General features: G+C 47.3%; 1 protein-coding gene across 1 annotated transcript in view; it reads left to right on the forward strand.

Annotated features, from left to right (window-relative positions):
• The window catches only part of VWF (von Willebrand factor), a 161,496-nt gene that overhangs the window by 31,736 nt on the left and 112,463 nt on the right, over positions 1-17,297 (forward strand). Inside the window, exons 9-13 of the mRNA XM_054177869.1 lie at positions 126-237; positions 5,368-5,414; positions 8,922-9,058; positions 10,944-11,082; positions 13,585-13,685. Coding sequence (XP_054033844.1) covers positions 126-237; positions 5,368-5,414; positions 8,922-9,058; positions 10,944-11,082; positions 13,585-13,685 — 536 coding nt within the window. The remainder of the gene's footprint in view (positions 1-125; positions 238-5,367; positions 5,415-8,921; positions 9,059-10,943; positions 11,083-13,584; positions 13,686-17,297) is intronic.

Raw genomic sequence — 17,297 nt, forward strand, 5'->3', positions numbered from 1 at the left:
CAGTCTGTTACTAACTGTGGATAATAACACCTGTGAAGTCTTGCCTGAACTACAAATCTTATTGTCTTTATGTTTGTGTCCCTGTGTGTGTGGCATCTGTATCTGCTACTACCTGATTTATCCAGAGGGGAAGCTTCTTGATGGGGAACACTGCATTGAAAGCTCTGACTGCTCCTGCGTCCACTCTGGAAAACATTATCCTCCTGGCTTCACCATCTCTCAGGACTGCAACTCATGGTAAGCTCTGTGCTACTCTGGTGTAATTATGTTGCTATAGAATAGAATAGAATGGAATAGAGTAGAGTAGAGCAGAGCAGAGTAGAGTAGAGTAGAATAGAATAGAATAGAATAAACCACATTGGAAGAGACCTTCAAGATTGTCATGTCCAACCCTTCGTCCAACACTACCTAATCAACTAAACCATGGCACCAAGCACCCCATCAAGTCTCCTCCTAAACAGCCCCAGTGATGGTGACTCCACCACCCCCATGGGCAGACCATTCCAAAGGGCAATCACTCTCTCTATGAAGAACTTCTTCCTAACATCCAGGCTAAACCTCACCTTGCACAGCTTGAGCCTGTGTCCTCTTGTTCTGGTTGCCTGGGAGAAGAGACCAACACCCTCCTGGCTACAATCTCTGTTCAGGTAGTTGTAGAGAGCAAGAAGGTCTCCCCTGAGCCTCCTCTTCTCCAGGCTAAGCAACCCCAGCTCCCTCAGCCTCTCCTCACAGGGCTGTGCTCCAAACCCCTCCCCAGCTTTGTTGCCCTTCTCCGGACACCTTCCAGCAACTCAACATCTTTCCTAAACTGAGGGGCCCAGAAATGGACAATAAGTACTGTCCACTTGGTTTAGAGGATTCTGTTCTTTCTAGAAACCTCCCTCTACTTTTAAAATGTCTTTCACTGGCAAGGGAGCTGCTCTCTTACTTGAAATGTCAGTCCCTTCCGAGAAGTGAGCTGCTCACAGAGACAAAATCAGCTCTGCTTTTAAAGGCTTATTTGCTAGAACAATGTGAGGGTCATACTCCTTCAAACAGTGCAGAGCTACCTGTTTCCTGTGGATAAGACTGACCAGCAGGTTCCCATGTCTGGTTAGTGTCAGCAGTGGTGTCTTTGTTTTGATTTCCTACGTTTATTTAACCTCTACACCCCGTTTCTTTCCAAGAGGAGTTTAGCTTGGAACTTCATGCAAAGCTAATGAAGCTTCCCAGCTGCATGGCTCAGGATTTTTCTTTCACTCCTGAGGGCCAGCCTGAAGAGGAATCACAGAAACATTCAGGTTGGAAAAGACCCTCAGGAGCACCAAGTACAGTTGAGAACCCTACGCTACAAGGTTCATCCCTAAACCATAGCCCCAAACACCACATCCAAATAACCTTTAAACACATCCAGGCTTGGGGACTCAACCACCTCCCTGGGCAGCACATTCCAATGCCTTGCTGTGAAGATATTTTTTCCTAATGTCCAGTCTAAACCTACCCAGGGGCAGCTTGAGGCCATTCCCTCTTGTACTAAATTACCTGTGAGAAGAGAGCAGCACCAGCCTCTCCACAATATCCTTTCAGGTAGCTGTAGAGAGCAATGAGGTCTCCCCTCAGCCTCCTCTTTTCCAAACTAACCATCCCCAGCTCCTTCAGTTGCTCTTCAGCAGATTTATTCTCCAGGCCCTTCCCCAGCTTCCTTGCCCTCCTCTGCACTGGCTCCAGCACCTCCACATCTCTCTTGTATTGAGGTGCCCAAAACTGGACACAATAGGTGTGTGGCCTCACCAGAGCTGAGTACAAGGGGACAATCACCTCCCTACTCCTGCTGGACACAGCATTTTTGGCTTTCTTGGCACCTGGGCACACTGCTGGCTCATATTCAGCTGCTTGTCCATTAGAACCCCCAGGTCCCTTTCTGCCAGACAGCTTTCCAGCCACACTAACCCAAGCCTGTAGCGTTGCTTGGGGTTGTTGTGACCCAAGTGCTAGATGCCTAAAGAAAGGAAGGGGAACCACAGGATAGCAGCATGTTAGGGGCTGGAAGAGACCTGTGGAGAGCTTTGAGTCCATTAGTGATTCATAGAATCAGCAATTTCTGTGTAAATGCTCAGATGTTCCCAATGAGAGTACAGAAGAAGGGCTCAGTGAAGACCAGCGTATGCAGAAGAAAAAGGTTCATGCACCATCACTCTTAATGAGAAGTTTTTCATGATCTGGGCCCCTCAGTTTAGGAAGGAGGTTGACTTGCTGGAACGAGTCCAGAAAAGGGCAACAAAGTTAGTGAGGGGTTTGGAACATAAGCCCTACGAGGAGAGGCTGAGGGAGCTGGGGTTGCTTACAGAGAGAGTGATTGGCCATTGGAATGGGCTGCCTGGGGAGGTGGTGGAGTCACCATCATTGGAGGTGTTCAGGAGGAGACTTGATGGGGTGCTTGGTGCCATGGTTTAGTTGTTTAGGTGGGTTGGATTGGTGGATGGGTTGGACATGATGATCTTGAAGGTCTCTTCCAACCTGGTTTGTTCTATTCTATTCTATCCTATCCTATCCTATCCTATCCTATCCTATCCTATCCTATCCTATCCTATCCTATCCTATCCTATCCTATCCTATCCTATCATCTGCACCATGTGTCATGGAGTAAGAACCATAACTTTGGCATTAGCATTTTGGTTTGCTTTTTTTTTTTCCTCTGGAGCTGTCTTGTAGCTTTGAGCTTGACCACACTGCTCAGCCTTAGAGCTCTTAGGAGATCAGGGCTGCCTGATAAGACTCTGTTGTTAGAAAATGCTTCCTGTTAATCAGATTTGATACTGCCATGGAGAACATCATTCCATAAGCTCTTCATTTACCATCCTCAATAGACTGAGCCCTCACAAAAGCTTTGCAAGGGCTGGGATAATTAAAGGAACGCTCTTCTGTGTTGAACTTGAGGCTGTGACTTGGCGTGGTGTGGCCAGTGCTGGGCTCACACTGTAAGAGAAGATTAAGGACTGCAGACAGAGACTTGTGGAGCACACTAGAGATGATCACAGCAGGGGAGTTTGTGGTGCAAGAAGCAGCAAAGGGAAAATAGATTTGTTTAAAGAATAATGGAGGAACTTTCACTTCCTGAAGGAGGGGTTATGAGGTTCAACAAGACCAAGTGCAGGGTCCTGCATCTGGGTCGAGGGAATCCCAAGAACAAATCCAGGCTGGACAGTGAGTTGCTGGAAAGCAGCCCTGAGGAGAGAGACTTGGAGGTGCTGGGGGAGGAGAAGCTCAACAGGAGCTCTCAGTGTGCACTTGCAGCCCAGAAAGCCAATCAGATCCTGGGCTGCATCAAGAGAAGTGTGGCCAGCAGGTCAAGGGAGGTGATTCTCCCCCTCTGCTCAACTCTGGTGAGACCCCACCTGGAGTACTGCCTCCAGTTCTGGAGCCCCTATTACAAGAGGGATATGGACGTGCTGGAAGGTGTCCAGAGAAGGGCCACAAGGATGATCAGAGGGTTGGAGCTCCTCTCCTGTGAGGACAGACTGAAGGAGTTGGGGCTGTTCAGTCTGGAGAAGAGAAGGCTCTGAGGAGACCTAATTGTGGCCTTCCAGTATCTGAAGGGGGCTACAAGAAGGCTGGGGAGGGACTGCTCAGGATCTCAGATAGTGATAGGACTAGGGGGAATGGCATGAAGCTGGAGGTGGGGAGGAAGTTCTTCCCCATGAGAGTGGTGAAGCCCTGGAATGGGTTGTCCAGGGAGGTGGTTGGGGCGCCATCCCTGGAGGTGTTTAAGCCCAGGTTGGATGAGGCTCTGGCCAGCCTGATCTAGTGTGGGGTGTCCCTGCCCATGGCAGGGGGGTTGGAACTAGCTGATCCTTGTGGTCCTTTCCAACCCTGACTGATTCTATGATTGTATGAAAAACAAAGGGCCAAACTCTTCTCAGAGGCAACCAGTGAAAGAGCATAAAGCAACAAACAGAAGTGGCAGCAGGGGAATTCTTCCCTTTAGACTATGCAGCACTGACAGTTGCTCAGAGAGGCTGTGGGACCTCATACTGGAGATTTCTAAACTCAAATGGGCAATGTCCTCAGTCAACTGATCTACCTTAGAAGTTCCATTGTTTGAGCTGTGTGTTATAATACATGCTCCAAGCTAGAGGAGAGGAGATTTAGATTGGAAGGCAGGAAAAAATTCTTCCCCATGAGGGTGGTGAGACACTGGAACAGGTTGCCCAGGGAGGTGGTGGGAGTCTCATCCCTGGAGGTTTTGAAGACCAGGCTGGATGTGGCTCTGAGCAACCTGATATAGTAGAAAATGTCCCTGCCCATGGCAGGGGGTTGGAAGTGGCTGATCCTTGAGGTCCCTTCCAACCCTGTTAATTCTGTGATTCTGTGAAGGTCCCTTCAAACATGTGATCAAAGGTCTGAAAGATCTAAAAGATTTAGCCTGGAGAAGTGGAGGCTCAGAGGAGACCTTATTGCTGTCTACAACTACCTGAAGGGAGGTTGTAGCCAGGTGGGGGTTGGTCTCCTCTCCCAGGCAACCAGCACCAGAACAAGAGGACACAGTCTCAAGCTGTGCCAGGGGAGGTTTAGGCTGGAGGTGAGGAGAAAGTTCATCACAGAGAGAGTTGTTGGCCATTGGAATGTGCTGCCCAGGGAGGTGGTGGAGTCACCACCCCTTGGGGTGTTCAGGAAGGGATTGGACGTGGCACTTGGTGCCATGGTTTAGTAGTCATGAGGTCTGTGGTGACAGGTTGGACTTGATGATCTTTGAGGTCTCTTCCAACCTTGGTGATTCTGTGATCTTTTCCAGCTGAAATGATTCTGTTATCCTTTGATGATTGAAATGTTGTTGTCCTATGAAAATACAGTATTAACAGATACAGGAGGAGGTGGTGGGGTCGCCATCGCTGGGGGTGCTCAGGACGAGGCTTGACAGGGTGCTTGGTGCCATGGTTTAGTTGATTAGGTGGTGCTGGGTGATAGGTTGGACTCGATGATCTTGAAGGTCTCTTCCAACCTGGTCCATTCTATTCCATTCTAATCTATTCTATTCTATTCTGTTCTGTTCTATTCTATTCTATTCTATTCTAACCTTGAGAACTGCATCTACAATTCCTTCCATAGCAGTGGTTAAACTCTGTTTAACACAGAGCTTTGATGGGGGGAAATGGGAAGCTCTTGGGCTTTGCAACCATTCCAGCCCACATTACCAGCCCTGGCTGTTGAATGATGTTAATAAGGGATGGACAACTTAAGAAACGAGGTTATGGGAGATGAAAAGGATGTTAGGGATTGGTTTAATTTGCCTGAAACAGTAGGCTGTGTTTCAACCATTTAGGAAAAATGTTGCAACAGAGGATTTGAACTCTTGTACTTTTGCCTGACTTGTCACGCTCTGTTTCCCAGCATCTGCAGACGTGGCACCTGGATCTGTAGCAACGGGGAATGCCCAGGTATGTTGGCTCTATTCTTTTCAGGTTTTGACAAGTCAGTCCTTCCTTCTTTCCTCCTACTCACCTCTTACTTACCCTTTCTTTTTTTCCCCACACAAAAAGTGAATCTGTCTTTGTTCTTGCTTGCTCACATGAAGGATGGAGGTAGACTCTTCACAAAGGCCTGCAGTGACAGGACAAGGGGCAATGGCTTCAAACTAGAGAAGATTTAGATTGGATGCTAGGAACAGGTTCTTTACCATGAGGGTGGTGGAACCTGAAGGAGCTCCAAGAAGGCTGCAGAGGGACTGTTTGCAAAGGCCTGCAGCGACAGGACGAGGAACAATGGTTTGAAATGAGAGAAGAGCAGCTTTAGATTGGATGTGAGGAACAAGTTCTTTGGCATGAGGGTGGTGGAACACTGCAACAGGTTGGCCAGGGAGGTAGTTGAGGCCTCATCCCTGGAGATATTCAAGGTGAGGCTCTACAGGGCTCTGGACAACCTGCTCTAGTGGGGCATGCCCTTAATGACCGCAGAGGGTTTTGTACTAGATGACCTTTGGAGATCCCTTCCAACCCAGACCATTTTATGATTCTATAATCCAGATGGGATCACACTTCCAAATTCTTGTTGTGAGATAAGACAGTCATTATGCTAGATGGTTTAGGTGTGGTGAGAGGAATGGTTCCTCTTTTGATCACTTACTTCACCAGGATATAAAGGTCTGTATGTCGAGAGGACTGGCTTTCAGGGAGATGAACACTGCTGGGTTTCTTGGACCAGGTACTCTTCCCTGTTTGGTTTTGTTCATGGGATAATTTGAAGTACTGTTTTGCAGGAACAGTTTGCCTAGCTGTGAGTCTGGTGACACAGCTGGGCTGAGTGTCTAGCTGGATGCTGTGCCTCAGAAGGCAGTGCTGCGTCACCCAAAGAGCAATAGCTGGCTAGGGCTAGCAAGAAGCTCTCAAGCTGATACCATAATTACATTAATTATGAAGGAAGGAGGTTTCAGGAAGTCTCATGGGATGCATTACACCAAATGGAGTGGACAGAGGGACCCATAAGAAGAGTCTTTGCCACAGGAAAGAAATTTTCCTTCCAGGAGCCATGCCAAAGGGTCTTGGGTAGCAGTGCCTAGCTCTGCATGCTGCCATCCTGTCCTCTTGGTTCCTAGCTGCAGAGAATGCTCTGGAAATCAAACTTTCTTTAGTTCTCTTCCCCACCCCCATCTGACAGCCAGTTAACTGTTTCTGAAGCTGACTAGAATAATCCTTGTTTTACCCTTGTCCAAGTTTCACTGAACAGAAAGTAGAGTTTCCAGGGTGAGGTAGTAAATACCAAACCACCTTGCCCTACAGGGGAAGACAGAGATCCAGCAGGTGCTGGAGTTTTCTTAGGGCAAAGCAGTGCTGTGCAAGAATCTCTAAGGTTGTGCTTTAGCAAAGGCTGGTTTAAGGCAGTTAGTGCTGAATAATATGTTGAAGAGGGAAACTTCCACTTGGTGTTCATTAGATCTTACATCTTACACAAAGGCAGTAAAAAGAGAATAACACCCAGGGCTCACCTGCCAGCTTGAAACACTTAACCTTTCTCCATCCTTTGTCAGTGGATTGCCAATGGAGGCTTAGCACCTGAATGTTGTTCTGGACAGGGAGGTCTCTGCCTACCTTGCTTGCCATGAGACTATCTCTGCATGTGATACTCTTCTTTGGGTGTGGGGATTGAGGGCAGCTTCCACAAGTTTGCATCTCGCCCCTCAGTTCAGGAAAGATTTTGACTTGCTGGAAGGTGTCCAGAGAAGGGCAACAAAGCTGGGGATGGGTTTGGAGCACAGCCCTGTGAGGAGAGGCTGAGGGAGCTGGGGTTGCTTAACCTGGAGAAGAGGAGGGTCAGAGGAGACCTTATTGCTGTCTACAGCTACCTGAAGGGAGGTTGTAGCCAGGTGGGGGTTGGTCTCTTCTCCCAGGCAACCAGCACCAGAACAAGAGGACACAGTCTCAAGCTGCACCAGGGGAGGTTTAGGCTGGATGTTAGGAAGAAATTCTTCACAGAAAGAGAGATTTGCCATTGGAATGTGCTGCCCAGGGAGGTGGTGGAGTCACCATCCCTGGAGGTGTTTAGGAAGAGACTGGATGGGGTGCTTGGTGCCATGGTTTAGTTGATGAGATGGTATTGGGTGATAGGTTGGACTCAATGATCTCAAAGGTCTCTTCCAACCTGGTTAATTCTAGTCTAGTCTAGTCTAGTCTAGTCTAGTCTAGTCTACTGTAGTCTAGTCTAGTCTATTCTACTCTACTCTAGTCTACTCTATTCATTTCTATTCTAAATAGAGCAGGAGTGTTGATCTGCTCAAGGGTGAGAAGGCTCTGCAGGTTAAATCAATGGACTCAGGTTAATGGAATGAGGTTTAACAAGACCATGGGTCCTGCACTTTGGTCGTAACTACTCCAAGCAATGCTACAGGCTTGGGGCAGAGTGGCTGGGAAGAATCCTGGTGGATAAGGATCTAGGGGGGCTGGTGGACAAGAGCCAGCTGAGTGCCAAATTGGCCAAGAAGGGCAACAGCATCCTGGCCTGTACCAAACCCAATGTGTCCAGCAGGAGTAGGGAAGTGATGGTGCCCCTGTACTCAGCCCTGGTGAGGCCACAGCTTGACTTCTGGGTTTAGTTCTGGGTGCCACAGGATAAGAAAGACATTGAGGACCTGGAGGGTGTCCAGAGAAGTGCAACAAGGCTGGGGAGGGAGTTTGGAGGGAGTCATATGAGGAGAGGCTGAGGGAGCTGGGGTAGTTCAGTCTGGAGAAGGCTGAGGTGAGATCTTACTGCTCTCTACAGATGCCTGAAAGAGGTTGGAGTGAGGCTGGTGTTGGTCTCTTCTCCCAAGTACCAGCAACAGGATGAGAGGAAATGAGTTTGAGTGGTGCCAGGGGAGGTTTAGGTTGGACATGAGGAAAAACTTCTTTCCTGAGAGAGTGGTGAGGGGTTGGAGCAGGCTGCCCAGGGAGCTGGTGGAGTCTTCTCTGGAGATGTTCCAAACCTGCCTGGATGCATTCCTGTGTGACCTGGTATAGGTGATCCTGCTCTGGCAGAGGGGTTGGACTGGAAGTCCCTTCCAACCCCCAACACTCTCTGACTCTGTGCCTGTGCTGAGTTTCAGGGACTACTGAGGCTTTTACTGCAGAATGATCCAATCCACTTCAGTGCAAGGACCTGAGCTGTCTGGTGATGTTTGTCACCCTCCCTTTGAAACACTTTTACTGTAGGCCTCAATTCCAACTCCTGAGCACAATTTAGAAGAGATTTACCAGCTTGGGGCTGTGCCTCTGTTACTCTTGGTAATGACTTACAGGAATCAACAGTGAGATAAGCATCTCACTGCTCTTTTCTGGTCTGCAAGGAACTTTGTCCCTGTGTAACCTGCTCCACTGGCTCGCTCTTCCCCCTCGGTGGCTCGGGAGAGGGGGGGATGGGCAGGATTTTGCTTGCAGCTGGCACCAGGGTGAATAATGGCTTTCTGCATTTTCCAGGAGAGTGCTCTGTCACTGGCCAGTCCCATTTCAAAAGCTTTGACAACAAGTATTTCACCTTCAGTGGCGTTTGTCAGTACCTATTTGCCAAGGACTGCGTGGACAATTCCTTCTCTGTGATCATCGAGACGGTGCAGGTAACAGCAGCCTTGGCTGGTGCCTCTGGGCACGCTCTCTCTCCACAGGGGGCTGTGGGAGTTTGCTCTGAATTGCAGATGCACAGCCCAACTAAAGTAATTTTCCTATGGAAACAATTAGTTTAAATAACAGATGCAGCCTTTCTCCTTCATTAAGTGTTTTGCTTCTCCTCGCTGCCATTCCCTGGAGCCTACCTGGAGCCGGAGGTCTGTCAGGAGATCTGTTGAACCAGCCCTCCCTGACCCTTTGCCAGCTGAAAGAAACAAATCAAGCCAAGGGTTGAACCCTTTACAGAACACCCTGAAGGCTGGTGCCTCACTACTGCCTGGAGAAAAGATATTTCCTCAGATACAGTGAAGGGCACACTGGCAGAGTGGTGCTTTGGGTTGCTTCCCATGGAGTCATGTTGGCTCCTGATTTCTTTTGCTGAGTAGCCAGTCAGCAGCTCCTGATCCTTCTTTGCTGCCTCTCTTGATGGCTGAGAGAGGCAGTGTGGTGGGTTGAAATTTCTCCCACCCCCAACATTAAATTTGCCAGACCAGCTCAGCTGGAAGCAAATGAAAGCTGTGTTTACAGGGAAAACTGCAGTCTACAATGAAAGGCAATGGATATGTACAAAAATAGACAGGAGTTACAATATTTACAGGTATTTACAATGAATAAACAGCACAGAGACCAGGGGAAGCTACTAACTTCTCCTTCCCTGCCTCCCCCTCTCCCCCCTGTACAAAGAAAAGGGACATGAGAAAGGAGTGGAGAAGTTGGACTTAGCCAAAACAATGCAGCCAAGGTCAAGCAGAAGCAAGTTAGTATCTCTGCCAGAGCCAAGAAGCAAGAAGAGAAACTGTTTTGGGAACAAGATCTTATGGTAGATATCTCTCCAGTGGGACTGGTTAGAATAATCTTTGCTTTCCTTTTTACACCCAAGAGTGGTTTATTTACATTTTATTGCTTTCTGATCAAGAGCTGTGAAAAATTTTAAAGGCATAGCCTAAAACTATCACAGGCAGCTGAAGGTCACTGAATGGAGACAGCTGGAGAGAGGCAGGAAAGGGAACCAGGCCAGCAAGGGGAAGGAAGGAGACCCTGGAGGAGGTGTGAGAGGGAGGTTAACCCAGTCGTGAAATTAATCGAGCGGTTGTGCATGGCAATAGGTGAGCTAAGCTGGGGAATGAAAAGGGCACTGAATCAAGCAGAGGGGAAGAAAGGTGGCAGGGACAGAGAAACTGAAGAGGTGTGACAGAGTCAGGAGGCTGATGAAGAGGAGTGTTGGGCTGCCTTCTGGGCCATCAACAACAGGGAGGCTTTCTGGAGAAGCGGGGCGTGACGGTGCACACCACCTCCCTGTATCCTGCCGTGGAAAGCTCTGATAATGCAGCTCTGAGGTCACCTGGGCTTGGGAACTTGCAGAACAAGTTCCCACTGAAACTTCCCTTTCGAAACCAGGGAGGAGACCCAGTGGCCTCCAGCCTCTGCTCTTCATCTGCCTAACCCCACAGCTGGGAAGATAAACAGCACAATAGTCTGGAGGACACCAAACCACTCGACCGGTTCCTAGGCTCTTGGGCTGCTGCAGCCTCGGGAGGTGGGTGCTGGAGGTCTGTCACCACCATGGGCTGCTCCTGGAGGTCACGTGCAATGTCCATGGATTGCTTTCCAGGCTCTGAGGCAAGGAGCTTTGGGTATCTCTCTGGTGCATAATTACCTGGATAATGGAAGAGAGACTGCCAGGCTGGTGTTTGTGGGATGCAGAAACTACACCCATAAAACCATGCAGACACTTAACACCTCCCGAAGCTGATGCTGAAATGCCTTCTGTGGACCTGGGGCTAAGTAGCAAAGTGAGAGCTTGAGGTCCTAGGCAAAGTTTTCCTTTCTCTGCAGTGTGCAGATGATCCTGATGCTGTGTGCACTCGCTCGGCCTCTGTCCGAATCCGGGATATGGACAACAGCCTCATTAAGCTGAAACATGGAGGAGGAGTTTCCCTGAATGGGCAAGACATACAGATCCCTTTACTACAAGGTGGGTTTTGCAAGGGCTGACTCTGGCCACCCATTGAAGGAATCCTACTTACCTTAGCCCAGTTCAATCAAAAAGTGCTTTCATAGTATCATAGAATCAGTCAGGGTTGGAAGGGACCACAAGGATCATCCAGTTCCAACCCCCCTGCCATGGGCAGGGACACCCCACACTAGATCAGCCTGGCCAGAGCCTCATCCAGCCTGGGCTTAAACACCTCCAGGGACAGCGCCCCAACCACCTCCCTGGACAACCCATTCCAGGGCTTCACCACTCTCATGGGGAAGAACTTCCTCCTCACCTCCAGCCTGAATCTCCCCACCTCCAGCTTCATTCCATTCCCCCTAGTCCTATCACTACCTGAGATCCTGAGAAGTCCCTTCCCAACCTTCTTGTAGGCCCTCTTCAGATACTGGAAGGCCACAATTAGGTCACCTCAGAACCTTCTCATCTCCAGACTGAACAGCCTCAACTCCTTCAGTCTGTCCTCACAGGAGAGGAGCTCCAGCCCTCTGATCATCCTCCTGGCCCTGCTCTGGACACCTTCCAGCACCTCCAGATCCCTCTTGTAATAGGGGCTCCAGAACTGGAGGTAGTACTCCAGGTGGGGTCTCACCAGAGCTGAGTAGAGGGGGAGAATCACCTCCCTTGACCTGCTGGCCACACTTCTCTTGATGCAGCCCAGGATCTGATTGGCTTTCCAGGCTGCAAGTACACACTGAGAGCTCCTGTTGAGCTTCTCATCCACCAGCACCCCCAAGTCTCTCTCCTCAGGGCTGCTTTCCAGCCAGTCCCTGCCCAGCCTGGATTTGTGCCTGGGATTCCCTCGACCCAGCTGCAGCTCATGAGGCTGGCTTGTGCCCAAATTCACATCTTGCAGCAGGGGGTTGACTAGGTGACCTTAGGAGGTCCCTTCCAACCCAGACCATTTGATGAGGACCTTTTCCTAGAAGGTCTGTCACTTCAGCTTCATTCCATGCAGCCAACACATCTTGCTTCAGCTCCTCTATGATCACCAAAATTAAACAGGTGTGGATTTGTGAGGTGGGTTCTTGAAAAGCACTGTGCTTTTGAGAATAATGATCATTATTTATCCAGAAGCTGGAAGTAGAATGGAATGGAATGGAATAGAATGTTCATAGAATGGAATGGAATGAAATGTTCATAGAATAGAATAGAATGTTCATAGAATAGAATGTTCATGGAATGTTCATGGAATGGAATAGAGTAGAGTAGAGTAGAGTAGAGTAGAGTAGAATAGAATAGAATAGAATAGAATAGAATAGAATAGAATAGAATAAACTTTCAAGATCATCCTTCCAGTTACCTTGAAAAATGTCACCTGTGCTTTTGCTGGATGCCCACACATTTCATTCCAGGGCTCCTGAGTGCTTTAAAGCAGACCCAATGGACAAGTTCATGCAGATGTGAACTGCTGGGCAGGCACAAAGCTTAGCAAGCCTGAAGAGGACATTGCTGCCACCCCTTAATTTGGCAGATCTGAATATCCCCTGCCTTGTGCAGCCACTCTGTTGGCCTGTTCAGTGGGATACAGCAGGCCATGCAGCACCACATGTTCTCTTCTGTGAGGATAGGCTGAGGGAGCTGGGGTTGCTCAGCCTGAAGAAGGGAAGACTCTGGGGGGACCTTAGAGCTGCCTTCCAGTAGCTGAAGGGATCCTCCAGGAAGGCTGCAGAGGGACTTCTCATCAGGGTGTCTAGAGACAGGACAAGGGGGAATGGTTTGAAGCTGAGGGAGATCAGGGTTAGACTGGATCTTAGGAAGAAGCTCTTCAGTACCAGGGTGGTGAGGCTCTGGAATAGCCTGCCCAGGGAGGTTGTGGCTGCCTCCTTCCTGGAGGTACATACATATACATAGAATAAACCAGGTTGGAAGAGACCTTCAAGATCATCACGTCCAACCCATCAACCAATCCAACACCACCTAAACAACTAACCCATGGCACCAAGCACCCCATCAAGTCTTCTCCTGCAAACCTCCAGTGATGGCGACTCCACCACCTCCCCAGGCAGCCCATTCCAATGTGCAATCACTCTTTCTGTATAGAACTTCTTCCTAACATCCAACCTAAACCTCCCCTGGTGCAGCCTGAGACTGTGTCCTCTTGTTCTGGTACTGGCTGCCTGGGAGAAGAGACCAACATCCGTCTGTCTACAACCTCCCTTCAGGTAGTTGTAGAGAGTAATAAGGTCTCCCCTGAGTCTCCTCTTCTCCAGGCTAAGCAACCCCAGCTCCCTCAGCCTCTCCTCGTAGGGCTTATGTTCCAAACCCCTCACCAACTTGGTTGCTCTTCTCTGGACTCGTTCCAGGTGTTCAAGTCCAGGCTGGATGAGGCCTTGAGCAGCTGAGTCTAGTTGAAAGATGTCCCTGCCCATGGTGGGGGAGGTGGAAGTAGATGATGCCTAAGGTCCCTTCCAACCTAAGCCATTCTGTGCTCTCTGTGATCCTGGCTTGACTGCCTAACACTTTGCGGTTGCCTTTAAGGTGCCCTCCGTATGCAGCGCACCGTGAGGACTTCCGTTCGCCTCACCTACGGGGACGATCTGCAGATTGACTGGGATGGCCATGGGGAACTCCTGGTGAAGGTACTCTTTCATTCTGCCTCTTTGAGATTCTACTCTTTTTTTTTTTTCTTGCCTCCTCTCTTTTTTGTTCCACCCAAACACGTACACAAAGATTTGCTTGTCTGAAGTGAGAAATTGCTTTGTGTTGCATGTTGGAGATGCCATTCTCCTTCGCTACCCCCAGACTGACATACAGGTCCCCTTGTGTTCCAGGAACAAACATTTTCATCCTACAGAAGCTTGGTAACTGTGTTTTTTCTTTCCTCCTCCCTTCTCTTTTTTCTCTTGTGTGCAATGACAACCATTATCAGCCATGAATGGGGTTGTGTTTTGTCCCTCCAAACTGGGGGTTTGTTTCATTTGCTTTGACCGGCCTGCCTTAAAGCAATGGGTTTCTGGGACTTAAAATGAGGGAAGAGAGAGGCTCCAGGGACACAGTTACTCATAATTTCCAGGAAAAATCAATTAGCTCATAGAAGATAATGTTGCATGCTCCTTCTGCTGTAAGGAATGTTTAAAGTCATCCTTGATTAACAATTAGGGCCTGGCTTGATGCACTGATTTTAGGGAATAATCTCAAGCAATGGTCAGCTGATAGAAGGAAAAGTTTTTACTCTTGTGGGCCACAAACCCTGTGAGCAAACTGCAATTATGTAGAAGAGAAAAAAGTATTTAGCTAATTACCAACGGCCATTGTGCCTCAGGAAGGCACGAGGCTACCTGATAACGAGTGCGAGTTAGCATTGCAAAAGAGCCTTCTGTTTCTTCTTTGAACTTAGATAAGAGATGCTTGACCATTTGCCATTTGTCTAACATCTGTCTGAGACTTGCTTAGGAATGTGCGTTCCCTTGCATTTCCTCGGCAGCCAACCACGATTCTGTAACTGTCACGAGCACATCTAATTACCAATTACAAGTAGCCTTCTGATCTGTTAGCCTATATAAAGAAATGACTTGGTACAATAAAGTAGACACTTTGCTTGCATCAAGCGTCGTCTCCATCTCTCAATCGCGGTAAAATGGTGACCTCCGACGTGATGGTGAAGAATCGCTAAGCTGCGACCTGCCGCGACGTCCCACGGAACTTTGAATGAGCTGCTGAAAGGAAGCAGGAAAAGCCGGCCGGCCAGAACAATCCCTCCCGCTGGACGAGAGGTGAGCCGTGGGAAACGAAAAATGGGGAATCAAGCGTCTTCCTCAGAAAGAGATGTTTATGAACTCATGCAGAAACTCCTTAAAAAGCATGGCAAAGTCATTTATGGCCATGATCTTAAGGTGCTGCAAAAGTGGGTACAAGAGAAAATCCCGACAGTTACACCATCTAGTATGTTCACGTGTAAAATTTGGAATCAGATGGGGGTGAAGTTACGGGATGCTGCTACGACAGGGAAGGTTGAGGCGCATTGCATGCTCCCGTGGTGGCGGATCGTTTTCGAGAGGCTTAAAGCGCAAGAAGAGCCTAAGGAAACTTCAGCAGTAATTAACAGCACGTTGCTAGACCCTCCTGCAACCTCGGAGCTGCAGACGCCAGGCCTAACAGCAAAAGCAGCCCTCTACCCGCCCGCCACTGGACCCCCCCACCGCTGAGTCTTTAAAGTTCTCCTGAAAGTTCTCCAACGAGTTTTGACTGTGGACAGAAGGGACATTCTCGGTGTTGAGACTATGTTAAGAAGGGAAATTAAGATCGGACAAGGTGACAAGGCAGTGACTTTTGCTCCGCCAAAACAGCCGCAGAAAGAACAAAAAGGACAGCAAACAGCAATTAAGCTCAAATCACTGCTGTTACTACCTATTGACACAGCCCTGCCTTCGAGGGAAAGCTACCTTAGGCTGTGAACTGGGCGGCGACCCCCCCCCCTTCCACCCTTGTCTCTGAACCTACGGTGCTTTGCTGAGACAGCCACCCTTTCCACCCCCCCCTCCTTGTCTTTCTGATAAGATTCGTTCATGAAAGTTGTGTTCTGATTTAAAGCAACGGTACAAATTTCATTGTTATTGATTGTAATGTGGTTCATAGATTTGTAATTTTGATGTTAAGTTTTACCAGTAAGCATAATGAATAGTAAGTATTTAGTAATAATAAGTACTTAGCAATTATAGTAAGGCATAGGTATTTAGTAATGACTTCAAATGTTAAGTCTTTTGGTTCGAACCTTCTTGACTTTGTTTTTTGTGTGTCTAGGCATTTCAAAGGAGCTCCTTGTAACATAGTTAAGGATTGTAGGAAACAGATTTTAATTTTAGAAAGTGTTCTTTAGTTAATGTAACAACTTTCTTATTTCGCTTTAGACATGAATTTGATGGATTAATTTTAACATAGTAGTTTAAGTTTGTAAGGATTTTTGGTATTAGCATAAGTTAAGGATTTGTTATAGGTATATTATTGAATGGGGTTTTTGGGCCTTACTTTGTATTCATAGTAGCTTTAAGGAATTGATGAACAGAAAATGCTTATTTTTCTAACAGAATAACAGAGTTGATGAGAAACTTCCTCTTGTTAGCCAAAATGCTGGAATGCATGGAGGCAGAGAGGAGTTGGCAGAGAGCCTCTGCATAGATAAGGAATAACAGGATTTTTCAGCGATTTACTTCTGTTAGTCTTAGACAAGATGATCTTTTGTATAAGATAAAGGACACCTGGATGATATGGATACTTCTGTTATGTTTAGACAGATAACCTTTGTATAGATAGGAAGCCTCTGGACTTTCTGTGAAATATTAACATACCTCTGTCATTATAGACAGATAACTTTTATACAAAAGGTTTACCCAAAACTCTCTGAAGGTACACAGGTCTTTTGAAATGATTCTGCCTGTGTCAGGTGCCTAAATAGAAGCATAATAAAAAATAAATTTAAAAAAAAAAAAAAAAAAAAGAGAAAAAAAAAAAAAGAGAAAAAAAGGGGGGGAGAAAAGAAAAAAGAGGCATGGTTTATAACTAGGGTTTTAGTGATACCAGCAGTGCAGTACTGCAACCATCTCAACAACAGCACAAGAATCAAGAAGAGTTAAAAACAGCATTTCCCATGAATCTGGAAATCACCAGAACTATATAAGACCAACCACAATGACTGCAATAATAATCTGAGACCAAAAGCAACAATGAGAAGACTGTACCAAAAACAATCTGAATTAAGACTGAATATCATAATTGCTTAATGATTGTATGATCAGAAAAATATGTTTATATGGACTTATATGTTATCCCACCAGTTTGATATAATTCTATACACCTAGAGGAAAAAATCAAAATTGATTATAGCACAAAATACATTTTCATTTTAGGTTATAAAAACAAAAGAGGGGAATTCAGGTATTATGTTACAAGAAAGAATGGTTGAAGCATGTTATATTCTCAAATTTTCATTTTATATGTGATTTTAAATGTGATGAAACAAAATTTATAGAGGATATAAGAATTATGGAAGTTTTAGCTAGGAGAAATTTGAAAGAAAAAGAAACAGCATTAGGCCGAAGTGAGTATCACTAGGGCTCAGTACCTCTCCTTAGCAAAAACAAAGCAGCAACAGATCATATTACTAGGATGAGCAAAAAATGCTATGATGTGTAATTTTATATTGGGCAAAGCAATGAAGCTCTTTTGCTCTTTCTGTTTGCCTGCAAGTCTTCTGT

Source organism: Dryobates pubescens, chromosome Z (assembly GCF_014839835.1).
Source record: "Dryobates pubescens isolate bDryPub1 chromosome Z, bDryPub1.pri, whole genome shotgun sequence".
NCBI lineage: Eukaryota > Metazoa > Chordata > Aves > Piciformes > Picidae > Dryobates > Dryobates pubescens.